This window comes from Rhineura floridana, chromosome 13 (genome assembly GCF_030035675.1).
Source record: "Rhineura floridana isolate rRhiFlo1 chromosome 13, rRhiFlo1.hap2, whole genome shotgun sequence".
In the NCBI taxonomy this organism is placed as follows: Eukaryota; Metazoa; Chordata; class Lepidosauria; order Squamata; family Rhineuridae; genus Rhineura; species Rhineura floridana.
The window spans coordinates 35154108-35177292 of NC_084492.1; the positions used below are offsets into that span (position 1 = coordinate 35154108).

The 23185-nt window shown below is 40.9% G+C and overlaps 1 protein-coding gene across 3 annotated transcripts in view; it reads left to right on the forward strand.

Moving 5' to 3' along the window:
- Positions 1 to 516: 516 nt before the first annotated feature.
- USP10 (ubiquitin specific peptidase 10) overlaps positions 517 to 23185 on the forward strand; it is a 32857-nt gene continuing 10188 nt past the window's right edge. Inside the window, exons 1-8 of one of the 3 annotated variants that reach the window (XM_061594613.1) lie at positions 517 to 1058; positions 14773 to 14841; positions 15234 to 15357; positions 16600 to 17622; positions 19934 to 20025; positions 20292 to 20401; positions 21402 to 21457; positions 22408 to 22511. In XM_061594613.1, the coding sequence (XP_061450597.1) occupies positions 1038 to 1058; positions 14773 to 14841; positions 15234 to 15357; positions 16600 to 17622; positions 19934 to 20025; positions 20292 to 20401; positions 21402 to 21457; positions 22408 to 22511 (1599 nt within the window). In that variant the 5' untranslated portion in view covers positions 517 to 1037. Of the gene's footprint in view, positions 1059 to 1958; positions 1992 to 14772; positions 14842 to 15233; positions 15358 to 16599; positions 17623 to 19933; positions 20026 to 20291; positions 20402 to 21401; positions 21458 to 22407; positions 22512 to 23185 lie in introns of those variants that run through there. The other 2 variants (XM_061594616.1, XM_061594615.1) reach the window with 2 other exon arrangements.

Below are 23185 nucleotides of genomic sequence, written 5' to 3' on the forward strand. Positions count from 1 at the left end.
AGATTTCCCCTAATGAAAAGCCATTTGCTCCGAACGCGTTGGGCATTTATAGACGTGGGAGCCACGCATCTCCTGCTGCACCTGTTGGATTTCTGGATTTTGCTTCGGTTGGTTTTTTGGAGGGTATCAATAATATTTGAAGATATAATTGCAAGCAAAACTGCCTTTAAGGGTCAGAAGAGAAAAAAATGAGAAGATGCAGTAAAGCAACAACAAAAACTCTTGTCACGGCTGCTGCCCTCGATTCATTCACATCTTCCAAGCACAGCGCCTGCGCGAACCTGCCAGTTTTTCCTTTGCACCGGCGCACCAAATCGAACGTCCCTAGGCTTCGATTGTGCTGCGCACGCGTAAAACACCCTTCCGACCTATCTGGTACAGAGGGCCTCCGCGCGCTCTCAAGCTCGGCAGCCGAACCACGCAAGCGCAGCATACACCTTGCGTCACGTTCCCCTTCCTCGCTTGCGTTGTGACGCATGCGCAGAATGCCCCCTCCTTTCCCTCGCACTCAGCAGCAAGACTTATCTTGCATCCTATGCTCAACAGCCTGGAAGAGCTGCACACGCGCGCCGTTTCACCAACCTTTCATTTCTCCCCGCCTTGCTTTCCGCCCTTGATTCCATAGCAATATTTTGCCGAAGCACCTACGCATGCGCAGAAAATCTCTCTCTCTCTCTCTCTCTCTCTCTCTTTCTTTCCGTAGCTCCCTCCCACCCTCCTGTCAATCTCGATCACGCACGCGCGAAAGAAACAAGGAACCAGGAGTCCTTTTTCTTCAAGGTGCGCGCGCGCGTGTGCGTGACAGGGTTGCGCGCGCGCGGCGCGACCTGTGACTCCTAGGAGCGTGAGCGTGCCCTTGCGCAAGCGCAGCTGCCCGCCCCGCCTCGCGCTGGCCCGCCCTCCCCCTGTGTGTGGTGTGGGTGCGCGGAGAGAGAAGATGGCGGCGGCGGAGTTCGCCGCGTGAGCCGTTGAGGGAGACCCCGAGCTCGCTGCCTCCTACTCCTCTTCCCCCTCTCCTGAGCGGGGACAGGGGCGCTATGGCAGTCCACAGCGCGCAGGTAAAACCCCTCAGCCGTTCATTATGCCTTTCCCTCAGCGGTGCCTCCCTCCGCTCTGTGTGGCCGGGCCTGGCATGGCCTTCTCCTCACCCCCGGGGCAGGAGCACGCTGCGTGTGGCTGGCTTGGGAAGGGCCGGGCCTACCCGCCCGGTTTCTGCAGCCTCATTGAGTTGCGCGCGTGTGTCATGGCGAGCGGCTGGCCGCGGGGCGCCTCGTCTCTCCGAAGAGGGGCTGGGATTACTGGTGCTGTTGCTGAAGGAGGTGGCGGCGTCGCGCTCGCCTCGGGGAGGAGCGGAGCCAGTCTCGGGGTGCCAGGGTTTACTCGCTAGTAAGGGCTGCTGCTGCCCCATTAGCACACTTTACTTGGAAGAGGAGGGTTGGAAGGGGGGGGCTGGAACGAATCTCCATTGAACTTTATGGGCGAACATGTTTAAAATATACTAGGGAGGGAAGTTTGAAGCACGGTTTAGGCTCAGCCCCCTTGGGGATTTTATATTTTCTCTCCTCCTCCTCCGGTTAAGCATGGGTGGGGATAGGGGTTGCTTTGCTACAGTTGCGTGGCAGCATTTTCCTGAGGAGGTTTACTCGGGAAGCAAAACTCATTGGGTTGTATCCAACTCAGTCAAGGTCAGAGTCGTCACGTGGAAGTTAATGAACCTAAGTTAAGTCACGTCCATTAACTTCAGTGTGTCTCCTTTGAGCAGAACTAGTGTTGGATCCAGCCCTGATTTACTTTAAAACACAATGACAAATAATAAACTACTATTTAATGTGTTCTTAATGGGTTTTACTGTGGTAGGGACTTTCTTTTTTTTAACTCACAGGTTAAAGAGGCTGCATAGGGTGTTGTGCTGCTGCAGCAGCTTTGAAGCCTGAACAGGTTTACTGGGAAGTGAATCTTGCTAACATTCAGTGATGGGGCTTTACTCCCAGGTAAAGAGTGTCCTGGTAGGATTGGGGCAACCTTACAGTGTGATCCTTTGTATTTTTGGGGGGGAGTAAGCCTGGATTCAGTTGTGGGGGCTTAGTTGTAGGTAAACTGCTGTAGGTTTATTCAAGAGTAAGTCTCATTGATTTATTGCAGCTTTTCAACCTGATACCTCCTTCAGGGGTAAGCTTCCCAGCATTCAGTTACAGAGCTTTACTGCAGTTGTTTTTGGCTGCAACTCCCTTCATCCCAGACCATTGGCTTTGCAGGTCGGGGCCATGGGTGTAGTTGTCCAGGGTCTCAGACCCTTTACTTTCTTGGAAGCAGGGTTCCAGCCAGGTTCCTACGTGCTTCCTTGTCCTTTCTTGCTGATTGGAGACAATTGGAGTGAAAGGAGTTGAGTCAGACAATGAGAAGACTCTTCTCAGTAATTAACACACTCCCTGTTCATGCTGACTGGCTGCTAAGGACATCTGTTGTTGTGGGAGAAGATGTGTGGGGAAGGACTGAGGACTGTGAAGGTGATGACACAGAGCAAGCGAGTGAGGGGGTGTGGCTGTGAAGGGTGTGTGGCATGACTATCATGAAGGGACCCTGCACTTCTGAATTTACCACTACACTACTGGTTGGGGCTGATCCTTGAGCAGGTTTAATAAAAGTGAATAATACTATGTTCTTTTATAGGGCTTTGCTCCCAAGTAAGTATGCATAGTGTGGAAGCCTCAGTCTTTATTGGAATGGGTGAAAAGGTCTAATGCATTTTTTAAAAAACATGATTAGTGGATTAACTTGGGAGGGAGGAATTGAAATCTGGCCAGTGACCAGGGTAAAAAAATGTAAAGGGCAGCAAACCCCAGGCAGTAGGTATTGGCTTCTCCAGGGGAGGGGAGAGAGGAGGAAAAAGTGCTAAGGTTTGCATTGTGCAGAGCAAGAACTTTTTAAGATGGGCGGTGTTTAGGGTGACTTGCATCCATTCATTCAGTCTTTCATTCTCATATGTTTACCTAAGAAGTTTTTTCTTTGCTCACAGTTGTAGTTTGCTATACGTTCTTGTCTGTAATAACAGTTAGAGTTAAAAGCATTGGATGGGTACTAATTGTCAGTAGATTTATATTTCTGTTTGTTGCATAGTCAGGATAAGTAAATACATGGGATGTAAAAAGGTAACTGGGAAGATACCCTTTGTTGGAAGTTGCATCTAAAGGTCATGTAGTTGCAGTCTCTCATGCGTTGAGGCATGATTCCACCTTCAGGCCTTTCTAAAAATATTACAAGATTGAAGAATAGTCTGCAATCAGCCTCACTGAAGTAAAATGGAGGATAAGGGCACACCACAATAGAGAAGCCTGAAGGAGAAGGATAGGTTCCTTGGTCTTCCGGTTCTTCTGCTCCCTTCTGTTTTTCCAGAATTTTATTTATTTATTTATTACATTTGTATACTGCCCCATAGCCGAAGCTCTCTGGGCGGTTTACAAGCTCTCTGGGCGGTTTACAAGCTCTCTGGGCGGTTTACAAGCTCTCTGGGCGGTTTACAGTTTTAGCAAGTATAACTTGATTTTTTTAAAGGAAAGAAATAGAAGCATTCAGAACTGAGACTCACAGATATTGTTTACACCAAAATCTGAATCCTCCTATGGAAAGTGCCTGATCATTTGGATCTGGATTGGAAGTCAGCAGCACCTTGATAGCTCACTTGTTACTTTGTGGTTAGGATCTAATTGTTGAATATGGGTTTTAAATAAAAATGTGAATTATATTAGATCAGTGCATTGAGAAATATAGCAAACGACAAGCCAAAAGTGAGTGTGGCCATTTTGAAGTTGTATGTTACTGTCACGTTGCTTGGTTTTGCCCATGCTCTTTGCTCTCACCAAAAACTTGTGAAATAAATTGCTGTTCCCCATTTTACAGATAGGCAACTGAGGTTGAGAATTACTTGGACTATCCTTCCCCAGTCTGCTGTTCTCCAGGTATTTTGGATTTCAGCTCCTATCAAATCCAGCAAGCATGGCTGCGTTGGCTGGGACTGACAGGAGTCAAGTCCAAAACATTTGAAGGGCTCCATGTTGGGGAAGACTGACAGTGTGTTCCTGTCTGACATATGATGACATGGATGTTTAAGACTAATTTTATATCCACTAGATATTACTGTCTTCTCTTAGTATAACCTGTGCAGTTGATCTTATTGACATCCCTAAATATATTTCTGATTTCTGTGCTTGGATATTCTGTTTACAGTTAAGTTTCCTTTTCAGTGGTGTAATTGGGCAAGTAGCAATAGCAGTCAGGTGAGCACAAGTGGAGTCTATTGCCCCTGTGTGCTCTCTCTGGCTAGCCTTTGGGGGGGAGTGGCTTAACTACTGAAATTTAGAAATATTTGGGGGAAGGGTTGTTGCTCAGTGGTAGAGCATCTTTTTTGAATGCAGAAGGTCCAGACATCAATCCCTGGCATACTGAGGGAAGATACTCTGAAACCCTGGAGAGCTGCTGCCAGTCAGTGTTGACAATACTGAACTGGATGGACCAATAGTGTTAGTTGGTATAAAGCAGTCCAAACTGCTGATCCACTATGCTAGGATTTGAGGCTCGGCTGGCAAGTAGCACCCCACAGACAGGCAGAGGCTAGCAGAAGTGCCTGGAACAGGGCCTGATCTGTGTCTTCTTGCTGCACCAGTCTGAGAACTGGTGTAACAAAACAGTCTTTATTACCTACACGACCTCCCTTTCTGCCCTAGGAGGCATGAGCATCAGGGCTGTCGCATGCAGCAGTGGTTACACTGCTCCATTGAGCCCCACTGTTTCTGTCCAGAAATTTGGATTTCATGCTTATACTAAATAAAACCATTGGTCCATGTAGTTCAGTATTGCTTACACTGACAGGGATCACTTTCATACCAACCAAGAGTTGTCAGAAATCAAATCTAGGACCCAACTTCTCTAGCACTGAGCAGTGGAGATGTACACTGGCCATGTCGCATTTAATGATCGTGAGCCACTTGTAGTGTGGTTGTCTCTCTCTACTCTTGACAAGTTTTTTCAAAGGGCTTACACCCACCCCACCCCTTATTCCAGTATTGCTGTAGTTCTGGTTGTGTGTGTCAAGATCACATAGACCCAGCGCAGATGTGAAGTTGCTTAATCTTCTCATTATAGTTAAGAGATCCAGAGCTCCTGCAGGCACGCTGCCCCTCTTGTATATGAATTTGCCCTTTCCTTTAATTTTTGGCACTAACTATGGTTAGTATTATGGCTGCATAATTAGGAGATTGGGCAGCATTATGTCTATACTGGTCCATAGTGGGGAAAAGCTTATAAAGGTGACAGTAAGCATTTTAAGTTACACTGATTTACTTTTTAAAATGTTTATTGTATTGGATTGATGATTGTATTTTAGTATTATTTTGTTATTCATTGTATTTTTATGCTATTTTATGTTCACCGCCCAGAGAGCTATTGCTAGTCGGGCGGTATATAAATTTAATAAATAAATAAATAAATAATAAACCTTTCAAGGAATATAAAGAAAGAATGAGAGAAGCATGCCTTTTATTCTCATTTAAAGCTTACTATAAAAGTTGATGTTTTGAACACCAAAAACACATTGTGAATTTCAATTTGTTAGCATTTTAAATATTTAGATTAAAATGCTGTCCTTGGATTTGAAAGTCAAAAGGTTTCTATTAGGCTTTGAGTCTCCAGTAAAAGGTGTCCTGGTTGAAATAATTATTTACATTATTTTTGTAATAATCAGTTGGATGTATTTAACTCCAGAGATGCCTCATGGCGATTAGAAAGAGCCAAGGTTCACATCACTGATCGACTGTAAAACTCATTAGATAGCCTTGGAGAAGGCAGTCTCAGCCTAAACTGCTTCTCAGGGTTGTTAGGTATTGTTTGTGTTCATGTTTGGTGGTGTTTGTCCTGTGGATTTGTTCCTGGTTATAAGAAGTCATTTAGGAGAAGCCAGTGACATATTTGCATGTGGGTGTAGTGGTGTCCCAACTAACTTATGAACATGCAGCTCTTTGCTGCTTCAGGGAATGAACTGTTAATAATAATCACTTACATTGGTTTTTGAAAGTTCGGGACATTATCTCAACTCAATAAAATGAAGCAGCTTCTAATTAGTGTGCATGGAGATCTGCAACAGTCTGAAGTTTGACATTTCATTGTAAGGACACAATTGGCAGCGATGGCAGTGGTAAAAGTAGGCTGTGGCGTGGTAGCAGACAAGTGGTAAAAGTCTAGGGGCAGGGGTTTTGTGTGCAAAAATAGTGATAAGAATGTTTTAGAATATGGATCCTTAGCTTACATGTAGGATTAGGAAAAAAAACACCTTGATTTTTTGTGTTAGCTGGATATTCCAAGGCAGGATGAGACATTTTCTCTCTTTGTTATAGCTAACACTTCCATATGGCATTTATATAGCAGTGTCCAGAAATCTTCCAAGACATTAACTGGTTGCTTACACGAGCCCTCTAAAGTAGGACAGTATTACTATTCATCCTCATATAGTGAGTGGGGGTAAGGTTGAAGTTGAGAGAGTTTGCCTAAGGCTACCTAGAAAGTTCGGGACAGAAAAGAAATTTGAGTATGTTAGCCACTATGCTATAGACCAGCATTAGCCAGCATGGTCCCTCCTGATGCTGGGCTACAACTTTCATCAGCTCCAGCCAGCATGGCCAAAATGCAGGGATGATGGGAGTTGTAGTCCAACATCTGGTGGGGGCCAAGTTGATTATCCTTGTTATATATAGTCCTTGAATTCTCCACGTAGGGTTCTTGCAGCCATGTTGAAATTACAGAATGACAGGAACAAGGAAAACTGCCTTATACTGGGTTAGACCATTGGTTCATCTAGATCAGTATTGTCTGCACTGACTGGCAGCAGCTCTTCAGGGAACCCTCTCAGCCTTTCCTGAAGATGCTGAGGATTGAACCTAGGACCTTTTGCATGCAAAACAGATGCTCTACTGCTGATCTTCAGCCCTTCCCCAAATAGACAGTTCCTCAGATAGTTGCTGTTGAATTGAGTTCCACCTGTAACCTGTTGGCTTCTCACTTGAAACATCTCTTCAAATACTGTTAGATCATGCACTCTATTTTAACCACATACAGTAGGTGAGATTGCTCCCACTGAAGTAAGTGACAAATGCTCTTTTAATAGCCTGGTCCACAGATGTGGTTAACTTTGATTTGAGTCTTTGGTTTCAATGCAGATTCTTAGGTGTAAAATGACCTGACAGGTTTGTTCACAAACTTACATGTTTAAGTATATGTATACATCTTAGTTTTTCTTGCTTGAATTACTTTGATGTATTTTTTAAACTGTCTTGATTAGTTTATCTGCAGGATTCACTTGTTTATCCTATTACAGCTTCTCTCTGGTCAGAGTTTTTCAGTCCTAAAACTTACTTGTTAGGCAGATATGCCTGAACTTGAAGTCTCTGGTAACTCCTTGTATTCATGTTAAAAGTTCTTGTTCCACCCTGATTATGTTTGTAATTGAACGGTGTAGGAAGGTGTGTTTTTAAAGAGTTACAGTAGTGCAGTTACCTTTAAAAGGAAGCAAAATATTAACACCAGCATTTCTAGGACTAAATGAAAATATTCCAAGCATATAGGAGAATATCTTCTTCTATATGCAGTATTTTTTCCATATTAAGGCTATATGGTATCAGGCTGACATGGAAAAAGTTAGAAACACCACTGGTTTGTTTGGAGTTAAGATCAGCATTTCTGAAAATGGGATGCCTCACCATCTGGATTGTGTAGAAAGCTTGGTGGGGGTGATAGTTCCAGCCACTTAGTGTTTTTGTAACAGCACAAACTGATAGAAAATTACCGGAGAGCAGTGGCTGTCATAAAACTACACAGACATTTATTTCATGTTTCAGTCTGCAAAAGCACAGCGGTTAAACCCTAACATTTGGATTTAGGATGATGTAGGGCAACCTGTGCAGCCGTGGGCAAGCTGCATAGTCCCAAGCAGCCCAGTTGCCCCCCAGCTAGCAGTTGTGGACAACGAATGGGCTGGCTTGTGCAGCTGTGGCAAGCTGAGCAGGCCCTAGCCAGCTGGAGATGACTAGAGGAAGGCAATGGTAAACCTCTGAACACTTCTTACCATGAAAACCCTATGACTACAACCCAAAAAAGGATTCATAGGGTCGCCATAAGTCAGAATTGACTTGAAGGCATATGACAACAAAGGGCAACCTAGCAAATAAGTGAGCAAAAATGAAAATGCAGGATACAAATGTATCAAATAAATGTAATCCTACTGGCTCAAAACATTTTGATAAGTCAAATCAGCAGCCAGCCTTTTTTTATTTTAAAATGAAGTTCCCCAGTTTATGAAAACGTATGTCTGTGCTGTACTTACCTGCAGATGTGACTATTTCAAGCCTTATGTACTCTAAATGTATGTACTTGGAAATAAGTTCCACTGAAACTAGAGGGACGTAACTGTCACACAGGTGTGTTAGGATTGCAGCCAAGGTTGAAAGGCCACACAGCTGGCAAATATACCTTACCACTTTGTAGCCGCTATCTGAAGTTGTGGCCTAACAAAAGCTTTGGCTTTTCCACACTAGTCTTGAGATATTGTACATCAGGTCTTGCTGAAAATGGTGGGGCAACCATTTTTCCTTTGCTTGCTTCTGACAGTAGCTCATGCTTCTATTATGTGGCTCAGTCATGTTTCAATTCATGTAGCCAAGGCTATAGCTTTCATGGACTAAATCACCCTAAATTGAATTACTATTGCAAACTTCATTGGATTGGCTCTATGCTTGCAGCAGAATGAAATAGTAGGCTGGACCTGAGCACTTCAGACTACATGGGGAGGGTGTGGCTTTGGAATGCTCCCCCATGTGCCTCCTGCAGATAGAAAACTAGCACTTTAGGGCGGAAGATTCAAACCAACCTTTGCTTGCTGTGGTGATTTTCTATTTTCTGGAAGTTTATCATTAAGGGAGAATTCAAGAATGTGAATCTGTACCTGCAGTCTGAAATGATGCCCCCTATTCTACCTCCATATTCTGCTGCCTTGACTGTAGCACAGAGTTTAAATATGGCTGCCCCATCTTCATGTAATGTTGAAGGTGGTGTTCTAGTTTGAAATGAAGGCTTGTCATTTAGATTGAGTATAGTGACATAGCCTTCCAAAATCTCATAGATCTTTCTATGGACAATGTAGTTGTCTACTTTATACCAAGGAGTCATCTGCACTGTGGAATCCTATGTTTCATTAGATGCAAAATATATTGGAAATGTTGTACGTTGTTTTTTAAAAACCTGACACCTCCATTTCTTCATTTTAAACTTGCTTTCTACTTGGAATTATGTTTATATGAGTGGTATTATGCAAATAGAGTTAGCCTTGAAAGCTTTTGTTTCAAAGCTGTTTTGAATTCGGTAGCATAACATAGGAGAGGAGAAATAATTTCTACCTGCTTTTGTTTTGTGCAGACCAATTGGGTAGAATACTGTTAGTGCTGTTCAGTATATTTTTTGTTTAGTTTTTTCCAGTTATTTCCCTTGTTTTGAATTCTTCATTTGAATATCTGTATTACTTCTATTTCACAAGTTCCATTTAATGTTTAGCATTTACAGAATGTGCTTTCTTTCTGCAAATCGCCATATTGCAAGAGCTCTTCCACATGAGCCAGATAAGTACATCTAAATTCTATAGGTAACCTACACGGCTCCAGTATACTGTGATATACATTCTACATGCTGTTGTCTGTTTCGTACAGGTCTGTTTGTAGTAGAATCTGCTGGCCTTGAGCCACTGGATTATAGTCATTTGTCAGTTTAATGCTGTTTCAACAAAGTACATATGGAGTTTGAAAGAACATCATTGCTAGAGCTGCAGTTTTTTCTGTTTAGTTGAAATGCTTCATATATAACCATTTAACATACCACTCAGGATTAAAGAACTTTGTATGGATCAGTGGTGCTTCATGGCAGGAAACGTTCTAGCAATTCTGAAAGATGTTTATAATTCAGATCAGAAATTCCTACTTTTCCTGTTCATAAGTCATATTCTTCAAAAGAAGAAGCTAGTGTAAAATGTGTACCATGCAGTGCTAGAGAACTAAAGTGTTCAGTGTCTTGTAGTAAATGTGCACATTGCTGTGCTCTGTGGAAGCTTCCAGGGAAGGTTTCTTTAACAATAGTCCCCCCTCCCTTATTTTTTGGGGGAAAGGTGGGACTAAAGACTAGAAACATGTCATTTTTCTGAAATGACTCTGTCTCATAAAGGTACTGTTTGATTTCTCAGTGCACATATTCAACTGTGGGGTGTTTTTCCCAAGCTGAAGGCTGAAAGGCCCTTGTAAGTGCACATGAGAAACTGTTACTTCACTGGTGAGACTATGAGAAACTTATTAGGTCACTTAGTGTCTGAGTAAGTTGAAAGTAGCCTGTGTTTGATCAAGGTAGAACAAGAGTTAAAAGTTGTGTTGAAAAAGTTAGTGTGGCCACTGGCCAGCAGAATCTTCAGATGCGAAGCCAGCTAGTTTATCGTATAGTATGGTGTGTGTGTGTGTGTGCGCTGTATTTGAAAACAAAGTGTAGGAATGTCATGGATATAACCCACTGGGATTTGTCTTCATACTGTAGCATCTTGTTACATCACACTGCAGTTTTAAATTTGCCAATTTGGCTGGAAGCTTATTTTGGCTAGTAATTATTTGATACAAAGCCTTTATTACTCTCCAGAAACCACTAATCTCTCAACCCTTTCCCCCAGTAATTGTCAAATAGGTAAAAGGTGTTTTTGACTTGTTATTCTGGTAATAGCTACCACAAACCCTCCCCATCAACCTTGACACCTCCCTAGCAGGATTTGCAGGTTTTGGAATGCAATACTACAGATGCTATCAGTGTTCTGAGTGAAGTTTCATTGGATGAATAGTCTCTTCCCACTCCGTGTCTTTGTCCTGCTGCCCTCAAATCTTCCTGATTTGATTGTCATACTGGGAAAATGAGCGGAGCTTTTGAAATGATTGCATTGCATATGTTTTCAGCTTGTGATTGGAACAGCTGCTCAGACACCCTAAATTGGATGGTGATATGGTGGCCTGGGGTAGCAATCTCTCTCTTTTTCTATGCGACTAACTTAAGTGTCAGATCAAACTTTTCATAATAACTTCTAGGCCTGGAAGTGCAAATAGTTTAGAAATGTCTGCAGGTGTTCATACAATCATGGGTTCTCCAGAGTTAGAACAAACTTTAGTATAAGTTCATAGATGCACTGGGAAGTGGAAAGAGCTAGACTGACTACAGCGCAGCTTTTAATGTAGGCCCAGACATTTCAGATACTGTAGTATAGAGCAAGACGTTTGGGCTTCTAGAGAGAAAAAATGGCTGGTTGTACACATGTGCTGGAATGCAGAAGTGGCAAGTTAGACTATAGGTGGATGGTAATACTGCTGAATTTTTCCCATGTAAAAAACAAAACAAAACCTTCTTGCTAAATGGAAAATGGGCATGTCAGGAGAAATGTTCCAGCCCGGTTCTAGCTTTGCTAATTTTGCTGTTGGCAGAAAGTTTTGAATACAAGGGGTCACTAAAAATATGATGCCCACCTGCAGTCTGAAGTGTTGCAGTTGGTTTTCCTACTTCAGTAATCTACTACTTCATTCTGTTGAATGGCCTCATTCAGAATAGACATTATTGGGGGTAGTGGAAATGGGTCATTCCAGTTCATTTTTGCCACATTTGCCATTGCAGCTGGTTTATTGTAGTCAGTAATGTTAATGAAAAAAAGTATATCAGATGCCTGAGGCTTTAATTTTGATAGAAAATGAATTTACTTCTTTGCTGCTCTCCATGTATTTGTTGTAAAGTAGTTAACATCTGTATAACAATGATATTCAGACTACAGTGAATAAACCTAACAGTTTTTGGTGTCTCAATATGGATGTGAATTATATGTATAGGAATTCTTAAAAAATGGTGCAGGAACCACCCCTGGAGAAAGTATCTGGACTAACCCAAATGAGAAGTTAAGAGTAGTCAGTGGCTTTTGGGGCGGGGGGGGTATTGATGGAAGGTTGTGGTGATGCATTAACTTTAGATTGATTGTGGTTGGTTGGTATGCTTGTGTTCCATCATGTTTTCATGGTACTAGTTACCAGTAGAGTTTTGTTCTCTTATGTCTGAATGAGGAGGAAATGGAAATGGACTGCCTTCAAGTCGATTCTGACTTATGGTGACCCTATGAATAGGGTTTTCATGGTAAGTGGTATTCAGAGGGGGTTTACCATTGCCTTCCTCTGAGGCTGAGAGGCAGTGACTAGCCCCAGGCTGTGTGGGGATTCGAACCCTGGTCTCCCAGGTCGCAGTCCAACACCTTAACCACTACACCACACTGGTTCTAGAAGCACTTGACTATTGGGAGGCTCGGAAGAAAAATGAGTTGCTTGAACAGTTGTATTTTGGTTTGTGATGCGGTCACAGTGCTTTGGTCGTTGTTTTAAATGAAAACAACCACCACCAGTACTAATGTATGAACTACCCATATGCTGTTTGCGTAGTAGAAAAAGCTACGTTCTTATTGGGTTGGCATTACATATGTATTGTAAATCTATTTTTGTGAAGTTCATGAATACGGTTGTCACAGACCTTAGCCAATATGGCTAGTTTAACACACTTTTTTGGTGGCTGTAGTATATGAAGCACATAACATATTGAATTAAGCCTCTGAGATTGAAACATGGTGGGAACATGTTTTATTTGTATAACAGCTCTTTAAACTGCATGACTGCACTTCATGCTTTGTATGACTTCATCTAAAATGTCTCTTAAGTTATGATTCAGTAAATGTTTGTACAAGCAGTTGTATGAGAGAGGTTTCCAGCATGCTTCAGTTGTAGGATCCTTTGAGGTGTCTGGCAGCTGCATAGATGGTCCTTAATGGATTAACAAAACTTTAACCAAGTTTCAAAAGCAGTTTTACTTTCGGGCTATATTTGACTAGAGAAAAGTCCATTAATAAGCTCATTTCCTATTTGAATAATAATGTTTGCATAATTGTTGTTAAAATGGTTGTGTTTGATTTTTTTGAGCTTTAAAAGCATAGGACAGTATTCTAGCACAGTAATTTCCTTTTTCAGTTTCTCCCTCTCCTCTCCCTGTTCAGCCCCTGCACTGTCTTCATATGTGCTCTTGAGGGTTGGGGGAACCCCAGAACAGATTTGGAGGTGGCACAGGGAGAGAAGAGGGAGGGGATGTTCTGTTGTGCAGTGAAACTCCTTATGCTAATGAAGTACTTGGTTGGATTCCACCCTGGTAGCTTCCAGTGTGCATTGGCATTTCCAGGACATTCCATGTATGTTCATACACTTAGTGGTATATCTCCATCTATTTGTTAGATGCTCACTTGTAAAATTGCTTCAGAGCAATTCTGGCATTCAGTGTTTTCTTCACTGGTAGAAAAAAGCCAGTGGTCAAGGCTATGTAAGAGTTTCAGTTGGGTTTTGAATTTTTTCAGCTGTTCAAGGAATCTTAATTGAAGTTTGGGTGAGTAGAACACTTGTATTTCTCACCATCATACAGTATCTTCAAATTTAAATTTCTTAATTCTTAATACCATGTTCCTTCCCATAAGGAATGCCTTCTGTCCAAATCCTGAATTCAAATCCTAAATGCTCCCAAGATTTGGGACTTGTATATTCATGCCTTTTGCTTGCAGTGTCTGCAATATGGACTGTAGCTGTGGAATAGTTTTAAGCACATGGTTGCTCGTGCTCCTAAACTTCATGCTGGTGCCAGGATTCTGAAATAGATTTACAGCTATGGTTGTTTGTTTATACAGTAGGGGTGGAAAGATCAGTCAATTTCAGTTCTCTTAGTTGCTAATTTTTCCAATCATAAATTCAGTTCTAATTTCTGCAGCAATTTGCATTTTTTTTTAAAAAAATCCTCATGAAAATTCTCCAGCATTTTAGTGCAAATTTCTACTAATAAACACATTTTTGCAAGCAATTTCTTGTCATATAATGCATTTTATATAATACAGGTTCTTCTACAACTTTTGCTGCTAAATGTGCATTTAACACAGGCACTAAGATGGACAGAACAAAAGAGAAGTAACATTGATAGACTAGGGATAATGTGTTCTCTAACTCAGCAGAAAGCAAAGAAAATAGGAAAGACTTTGCAGAAGAAATTAGCAGTTGAAGAAAATGTGGAAAAGGGAAGAGAGGCAATTTGAATGAGCACAAATACAGTTCATAAATGGACAGCAGTGACCAACTGGGAATGGGTGAAAGATGCTGAATGTATAAGATCTGGTGTGGTGTAAAGAATGAGACTAGAATGAGGTGAACTGCTTGTTATTAGCCACCCATCCACCTAATCACCTGTGGTAACTCAGAATCTCTTCTAGGGAACATCATCAACTTTACAAATGATGGCTTAAATAACTGCAGCAACAATAGTGGGGAAACAATTATTGGAATGGAGGTGTAGCTGTACACCAAGACATGAATGTTTAAACAAAAAACGTATGTGTAATTAATCTAGTCTTTCAAAATCTGAAATGTTGAGGCCTTAAATTAACCAGCCACCTGCAGCTTTAGAAGATGCGGTTGGATAATTGTTTGTCAGTTCCTTGTATACACGAGAGGTCACACAAATTTCCAGTGAAGAGACTCTGCAACATTATTTTTGACAAAGGCCATTGAAATTCCAAGAAAAAAAATACGTTGAACAGCCAGATTGTGTTGTCATGATCGACTTCAGTTAATCTAATTATTTATATGTTTTACGTTTTAGTACATCTTTGGGGAGTTTAGCCTTGAAGAATTTAATGACTTCTTTGTGACTCCTCGTTGCCCTGTTGAGGTAAGAACTATTTTAAATCTTACTGACCTACAAGTGTGAAATGTTGAATTATACTATAATAAAGTGTAGAAGAAAGTTATCTCAGTTCAGTATAGAGCAATGTAGCCTTCCAATTTTGGTTCACTTCAAATTTTGAATGTTTTTATAGTTGTCAATTAAAGAACCATAGTTGAGGGGTATGCCAATCTGAACATCTGTCGTAATCAAGATCACAGGAGGGGAAGGGTGGTTTTGTGTATATGTGTGTTTGTATAATTGTGTGGTTTCAAGTACCTTAAATCACAGTTAAGAGTTTTGGAATGCTTGGACTGTTCCATTCAGTGCAAATCTAAGTTATCTGTGCTGGAGTCATCCCCCCCCCCATCTGAGCATTTGCTTTATTTTCTGTACAGCTGCCACCCTACAATGAAACCATTTCATGTGGCCTTAAGTCCACAGGAGAGCTCCATGATGGTAAGAAGCCATTCCTTCTTCACAACTGTTTCCCCAATCCTTTTGAAGTCCAATGTGTTGCAGGTTCGTTTCTTCTGTTCAGCTTTGGGGGTTTGGGTTAGTTTGCTACTTAAATGTACTAACCCAGTTAAACTTACAATTCATATTTTTCCACTTCTTTAGCTAACAGCATATCCTCACTCCCAACTGATCATTTTTTATATTCTAACAAAAATAATCTAAATTCTTCTTTGAGGCCTTGGGTGAAGGCTGTTTGATTGCTGACTATTTGGAACTTGTAAAATCTAAAACCAAAGCACTTCTCAATGTTGAAATCTGTCTTTTAAGATTTGAAAACAGAGGCTTTTCTCTGAGAAAGAGAATGTCTAATTGAAACTTACACTGAGAGATGAATTTATCATGTCTTTACAGAAAGCTTCATTAGGTGCCAGTTTCTTGCTGAGCACAATTCAGACTTAGTGCTGCTTTTAAGCTTTAGAGGTTAGTCCTGTGTATGTTTAGTTATAATTAAGCCCTGCTGGGTTCATTGGGGCTTAATCCCAAAAAAGTGTACATGGGGAGGGGGGCAGCCTTCAATCCCTAAATGTTCTGCTCCCATATACATTTGATCTGTTGTTAAGATAATAATTAAGAGATGTAAGTGTCTCCACCTGTTAAGGGGGTCTCTTTGGTGGTGGTACTTCTACCTGTTTCCTGAATTTGACATCTTTTAGGGGCCAGGTTAAAATGTTTTTCCCCCTAGATTTTCAGTAGCACTTACATCAGCTTTTAGCACCTTTTAAAGGGGCTATTGCTGTTTTGATTGCTACTTGTTTTTACTGTCTTATGTATATTAGCTGCCTTCAGAATAGTTACCGGAAATATTTTAATACTTGCAGTAAAAAAAGTTCCTATTTCTTGGGTCACTAGCAGATGTTTAAATTGCTTAGGGACTCAGTGCCTTGGAATACCCCAGTCTCAGAAATAGGACTATGATTGTTTTACAGAAGGTTTTTTGTTGGTAGAACTTCCATAATTCATTTAGTGCCAGCAATATGAAATAAAAAGCCTTGAACATACTATCACTGAAAACCTTTTAACATTTTCATCTGTGCTGACACTGTATGCATACCATTTCCAGAGTTAAAATTAAGCTTTTTTCAGTGTGACTAATTTATATTTTATTAGGAATATTTTTAATATTTATACTGTGATGGCTAAAATACAGAATATGATGTGATAACAGGTGCTTGCAAGCCTATCGTGTATCTGCCCTCTCCCCTGAGGGGAAAAAAAATTTAACAGAAGCTTGTTTTTGTCTCCTAGGGGAAGAGTATCAGATAATTGAATTTGGTGTTAATGAAGTTATTGAGGCAGATTCATCTGTGCTGAATAACAGTGACTACAGTATTTCAAGTACTCTGAATCCTCAGGCACCAGAATTCATTCTTGGTTGTGCACCTATCCAGAAGACATCCAGTGATATACTTAATGAAGCCAACTATAACTCCATAGACTGCCAGTTCACTGATCCTGCTCTCACTTTGGACAGTAGTTCTAATGCAGAAAACGATAGTTTACCTGGGAGCCTTGGGCAAAGGGAGCGCAAAAAGAAGAAAAAAAGACCCCCTGGATATTACAGTTACTTGGAAGATGTTAGCGATGGCATTGTTCCTGCTGAAGTTTTGGTAAATGGGCATGCAAATTCATCAGGACTTAATAGCATAAGCACAGAGGATGTAGACCTTTCAGGTGATGTGTCGTCAGTCACTCCAAGGACTTGTAACAGCCCTGAAAATTCTGTGGACTTCACTAGCGAAGCCGTGTCTGATGATTCAGTTTCTAGTGTGCTAGATGCTACCAGGACTGCAGGGCAGCCTGAATTATGCAGTGTTAGTAATTTGGAACAGTCTTGTGTCCCCTCCGAAGCTGGGAGGGACAGCCCATTAAGGACAGCTGTTGTTCAGTCATATGCTGGTACTGATACTACTGAAAACCTTGGCGTTACCAATGGACAAACACTTGAATCCTCTAGTGAGGGCACAGCTGCCAATGGAGTAGACTTGCCTACTGTAGAAAGCACTGACTCAGACCAAACTAAGCCTGAGGATGCTTCGCCTACTACTGAGGCAGCCACCCCTGTTTCAGGATCAGTCTCGGTTAATCAGCCTGCGAAATCGTGGGCAAGTCTCTTTCACAATTCCAAGCCCTCTGTTTCCATGCCTATGGCTTATGTGGAGACTAAGTATACCCCTCCTGCCACATCTCCTGTGGTCCCTGAGAAACAGGTTGAAGTCAAAGAGGGGCCTGTTCCAGTTTCTGAGGATCCTGTAGCCATAAAGATTGCAGGTATCGTTAATGTGTGGCAGGTTTGAGCTGCAAAGAGAGGCAAGGTTAACTTAGGTATGCAGGAGTGAAAAGTTTGCATGAACCAAAACGTCCTAATGCTTTAATAGCAGAATAGTAAGAAAATTATTAGCTTGATGTTAGGCTGACATCTCTTGTTACAGTAATGGTTTCCAGCTTTTTGTTAGTGGTTTATCTGGTTAAGTACACAACTGTGGACTGATGCTTGCTTCCTTTTTAGTGTATAGGCAGAAGTGGCTCTTGCTGTGCCATGCACATATGCATACAGTAGTAAGAGGATAAGGTTGTCCAGGCTGAAGCAACTTTGTTCTCCTTTCTAGAAGCAGCCTTTTGCTGTTGGTTTGAGAGGCTTTGTGTCTCCATTTGGAAAATTTTGCCAGCTCAGCGCTGAGAGTTGCTGTGTCAGGGGGTCTGTGTTATTTTCAATATCTCCTCCCATCCAGGCCTTTGAGAGAGGCTCAGCCTCTCTCCATCGGGAGGGCTGAGTGCAATTTGTTTGTTGTAGGGGAATAATTGAATTTACCATTGTGCTCACCGTTCTTACTCTCATGCATCTACCTGTCTCATCACAAATAAGTGCACACATTTTACTGCTCAGAAGCAGCCACTGAACCAGCAGACAAATACTGGTTTGGAATGTACACACAGTCTAACTGGCCACCAAGCCATAGACTGTGGTCTTTGCTGTGAGCGCCACACTTGGATTGTCTGCAGCCTGCTAAATAGCGCTTTACAGCCTCTGTTACTTAGCCTAAATATGCAAACACATGTAGTTTGGCATTCTGCTCACTGTGCATAATGTGGAGGTGTTCTGTAAAACTAGCACATACCCCAACTCTGTTTTCTGTAATGTGGAAGTAATCTATAAAAATGACACTGGGCAGAGAATGGTGCTGAATTTTCCCGATTCTTCAGACATACAGTAAGTAGGCATACAATAATTCAGAGTCCCATAGGCAACTATATTGCCTGAGGAGTTAACTGTTACAGATGGAACGCTGTTCTGTAATTAACAGATAATTAATATTCTGACTGTAAAAGTGTCAGTCTTCACTGAATTTCATAACTTGTCTATCTCTGTGCCATATAATTGCTTGACACTTGAGTTCATTTTATATTCCTTTATTTCTAAATAGATTTTTTTCTTTGCCAGCAAATCCTTTTCTGCATGTCTAATCCCCCCAAATGGTAGTACTTGGTCACACTTGATTTCAAGTCTGGGGTTATTAATTTCTTTGACCTAAATGTCAATAGAAACATTCAAAAGAGTAAATGCATACAACATTGTCTGATGGTGTGCTTGTAATCATATACCACATACATGTCTGTAATATGTTCATTTTTAAAAACAAAACTCACTAGTGTTTATATGAGATTTGACTTTATTTTCATTAAATAGCAGTAACTTTTCCAGCGCAATTATTCTACCGAAAGCATTTTTGGTGGTGATGGGGGAACAACATCTATGTATGTCAATAAAAGTGTAATGTGTGGAGTTCTTGAAACAGTAAGCTTGTTGGTTTGGCTTCATGCTGTTCAGTCATTGGTATTTGTGTCTGCAAAGGAAAATAACATGTATAGAATAACTCGTTTCTTTAGCAGAGCATTTTATTAGAGCTCCTGTTGGTAGTGTTGATTACATAAACAGAGTTGGTTGCATGTCAATTAGGATCTACTTCTTAGAACTTTATGCTACCATGTAAGCCCAGCCTTTCTTAAGTTGCTAATGCAGATGAAATCTGGCACTTCAGAACAGGCTTAGTGTAATACGGTCTACTACTTCATTTTACATCCTGGTCTCATAACGTCTTTTGTAATGCACTTAATGCTTGGTACTGTAACTGCAAATCAGATGCTTTCACATGTCTCCAATTGTGTATGCGATTAGAATGCAAAGATGAATATTGCTCAGTTACTCAGCATGGTACGTCTTTCAAGCGTTGAGACCTGAGTAACTCCTGAGGAAAAAAGTCAGAGTATTTGTTCAAGTTGTGAATGGACAATTCGTGGTACATGCATGTTCCTCAAGATCAGTTTCAGGTGAAGTTTTATACCTGTACTTTGCCTTGCCTGTAAATCCATAGAAGAATAAATACTGGTAAGTGTGATAAGACATAACCAAATGTCTTGCAGCAACAATGAAAAGTTTGTAAAATTCCTTTCATTGGCCACAAGGGGATGCTAAAATACTCTACTGTTTTTCTTCTCCTGTGCTATATGTGTAATAGACAAGATCTCTGTTCAGTTGAAAATGGATTTGTTGATGTGTTTGAATGTGTTCTTCATTTGACAGAATTACTGGAAAATGTAAAGCTAATTCATAAACCAGTATCCTTGCAACCACGAGGGCTGATCAATAAAGGAAACTGGTGTTACATCAACGCTGTATCCTTATGCTAGAAAAATATGACCTGTTTATATTTCTCATGCTCAAAACACCATAGATCCTATATTGGGCATTTTAAATTTGAAAACTACTGAATTTCAAAATGGGAAGGGGATATATATTATTATGGATATTGGATATTGTTATGGCTGTTGAATGGCTTCCTTCCACCATAGAGAATTTTAAGGGGTGGTGTTTTTTTGGCACACAGACTAGTGTGTGATATGCTTTCTTCATTAACTGATTCCTTAATGCAGTTCTACAGACACTGCAAGCTTTGGTTGCTTGCCCTCCTATGTATCACCTTATGAAGTCCATTCCAATGTATTCAAAAACACAGCGGCCATGTACTTCAACACCAATGATAGACAGTTTGTAAGTAAATTGCAGGACAATCACAACATTTGAAAGAGTTGCAAGTCAGTATACATGCTGGTCATCTTTCTTTTGAAAAAGTATACTAGTTAAAAGATGGAAACATTTAATGATACAGAGAGTTTTGAAACTTTAAGTGCTGTGCTATGATTTCAGTAACCACCCCTTCACAGAGCAATACAGGGATTGTGTTTGGAGTAAAATTAACCACAAGTTGCCATATTAGTTTATCTTCATGTGGTACTGCAACAATTCCAACTCTTCCTGATTCCATAGACCAGATTCTGTCTTACTATTCTAGTTTGTTTAAACCAGACTTCTCTGGTTTGGATATAATGGAGCTCTGGCTTAAATCAAGCCAGGGATGAATGCTGAACCCAGCGATAGAGAGGAGGTGAGGGAGGAACACTTGGCCCCAGTATCCATTCCCAGCTTTATAAATCAAGGGAAAGATAATCTGAACCTGGCCAGTGGGCTGCATGCAGAAACTGTTTGACATAGCCACTGTGAATAGGGTCCCATCTCCTTCAGCTATACTGTGAGTCTCCCTTCCACAACCTGGCACCTTCCAGATGTTTTGGACTAACCGTCATGCTAGCTGGGGTTGAAGGGAGTTATAGTAGAAAATATCTGAAGGGCACCAGGTTGGTGAAGGCTGCCACAAGTAGTATGTGTGTCTAATTCATCTCCTACCTACCTCATGAAGCAAAGTCTTGGAAAGCAAGAAACTGGTTGTTTCCTGTTTCTCACTGGAGATGAAAATATTTAAATGGGGAAGATGACCTTAAAACAAATGTATGTTGACACTCAGATGAGATGGTAATATACTAGAGAGAGGTCAGTTGGCCACTTTTTATCTTGTAGCAAGCAAGTTAGTAACTCTGTGTGAATCTTGTCAGTTTCAGACGTTATGTCTTTGATCAGGTGTTTGTGGTTAGTTGTACCTGGTAACATTTGCTGCCTCTCTAGCTGACATGTATTTCCTTTTGTTCTACTTCAGTGTTCGCCTAATGAATGAGTTTACAAATATGCCAGTCCCTCCTAAAGCAAAACAAGGTGGGTAGAAAATAATCATCTGCTAACTGTCTGGTGACATATTCGTACAGTGGAGGAGTTCAATGCAGACTTTGTATGATACAGCTGAGGTTCTTCTGTTCCTGCAGTACAAATTGGCTTGCACTGAGATGCTTATATTATGTCAAAGATAAAGAACCTTTCTGTTTAAAAGGCTTATGGCATTTTTTGCAGCATATTTTTTTTCTGATCTATTAGGGCATCACCTAAAATATGAACTTGTTTGAGGAGAGTGTTCTAATGGCACTGTTCCTTCTGTACTCTTAAGATTTTTATAGCTGTTTCCAAGGTGGCAAGAAGTCTCTTGCACATTTTGGAGGTGTTGGGGGACCTCCGTTGTTAGGTTTGATGTATCAGCACAATTTAACTTACGTTCTCTCCTCGCTGATCCATTGCCGAAATTTCATTTGGACTTAACCTGCATCACTCACCTGCAGGTTTTCTGTCTAAATTCTATCTAAGTAATTTGATGGTGGAAGTAGAGCCCAAGAGACCTTTATAGTCTCCTTGCGTGCTCGTCTTGCCTGTAGTATGATGGTTCTCACCATGCTGTGGTTGAGCTGCAGACAGTTCCACAGCACAGTGTTTGTTTGTTTGTTTGTTTATTTATTATACTTGTATACCGCCCCATAGCCGAAGCTCTCTGGGCGGTTTACAGTAACTAAAAACATTAAAACAAATACAATTTAAAACAGATCTTATAAAAACAATTTAAAAATTTAAACAGTATAAAACACATGCTAAAATGCTTGGGAGAAGAGGTGTTGGTAAAAACAACAGCAACAAAAAAAAAATCAGGGACAATGATTATTTGTTGGAAATGGGACATTTCATCTGTCCCATTATATGCTTGAAATTCTGGATTTTTATAAATGTTCGGTTGCTCACCTTTAATCACACTACTTTGTCTCTCCCCATTTTTGCTTTGGCAGCTTTAGGTGATAAAATTGCAAGAGACATCAGACCTGGAGCTGCCTTTGAACCCACATACGTTTATCAATTGCTGACAGTTATCAAGTCAAGTCTGTCAGAAAAGGTGAGATTAGATGTTTTGAGATGTTCCTTATCCTCTGTGTTATGTAGCTAGTCCTGTAAAAGTAGAGTTTGCAGTATGATTTTACTCCTGGCACTATTATGTTTGGTTCCATTACTCAGCAGTTAAATTCTTGGTTGTGTCTGGAACAGAGGGTGGTATTCAACTATAGTCCTACTCAAAGAAGACCTATTGAAGTTAGTGGACATGACTAACTTAGGCTCATCAACTTCAGTGTGTCTGCTCTGAGTAGAACGTACTTGGATACAACCCAGAGTGCCAGGCATGCTAAGGGTGCCATTGTTAAATGGATCATAGACTTATTTGTAGTATTCAGAGTTTTTTAAAAAATGAAATCGATGTGTTGGGTGCAGTGTCAAATGTAAGATACTATTTCTTGTGGCAAGAATATTGAAGGCATGGTGCTAGTTTCCTCTTTAAATTTGGGGACCTAAAGGATTAAATCTTCACACATGGGTCTGAGATTTACATGGAAGTCAATATTGATGTCCCCATAACACTGGAATCAAGAGTACAAAGGAGACTCAATAAAACAACACAAAATAAGTTTTTAGTTAGCCTTTTACCCAAAGCTAGGACTATTAAACTCTTCTTTCAGTTTCTAGATATGTTGGAAGAAATCATTCCCTTATCAGTGGTGTTTTTTTAATCAAACT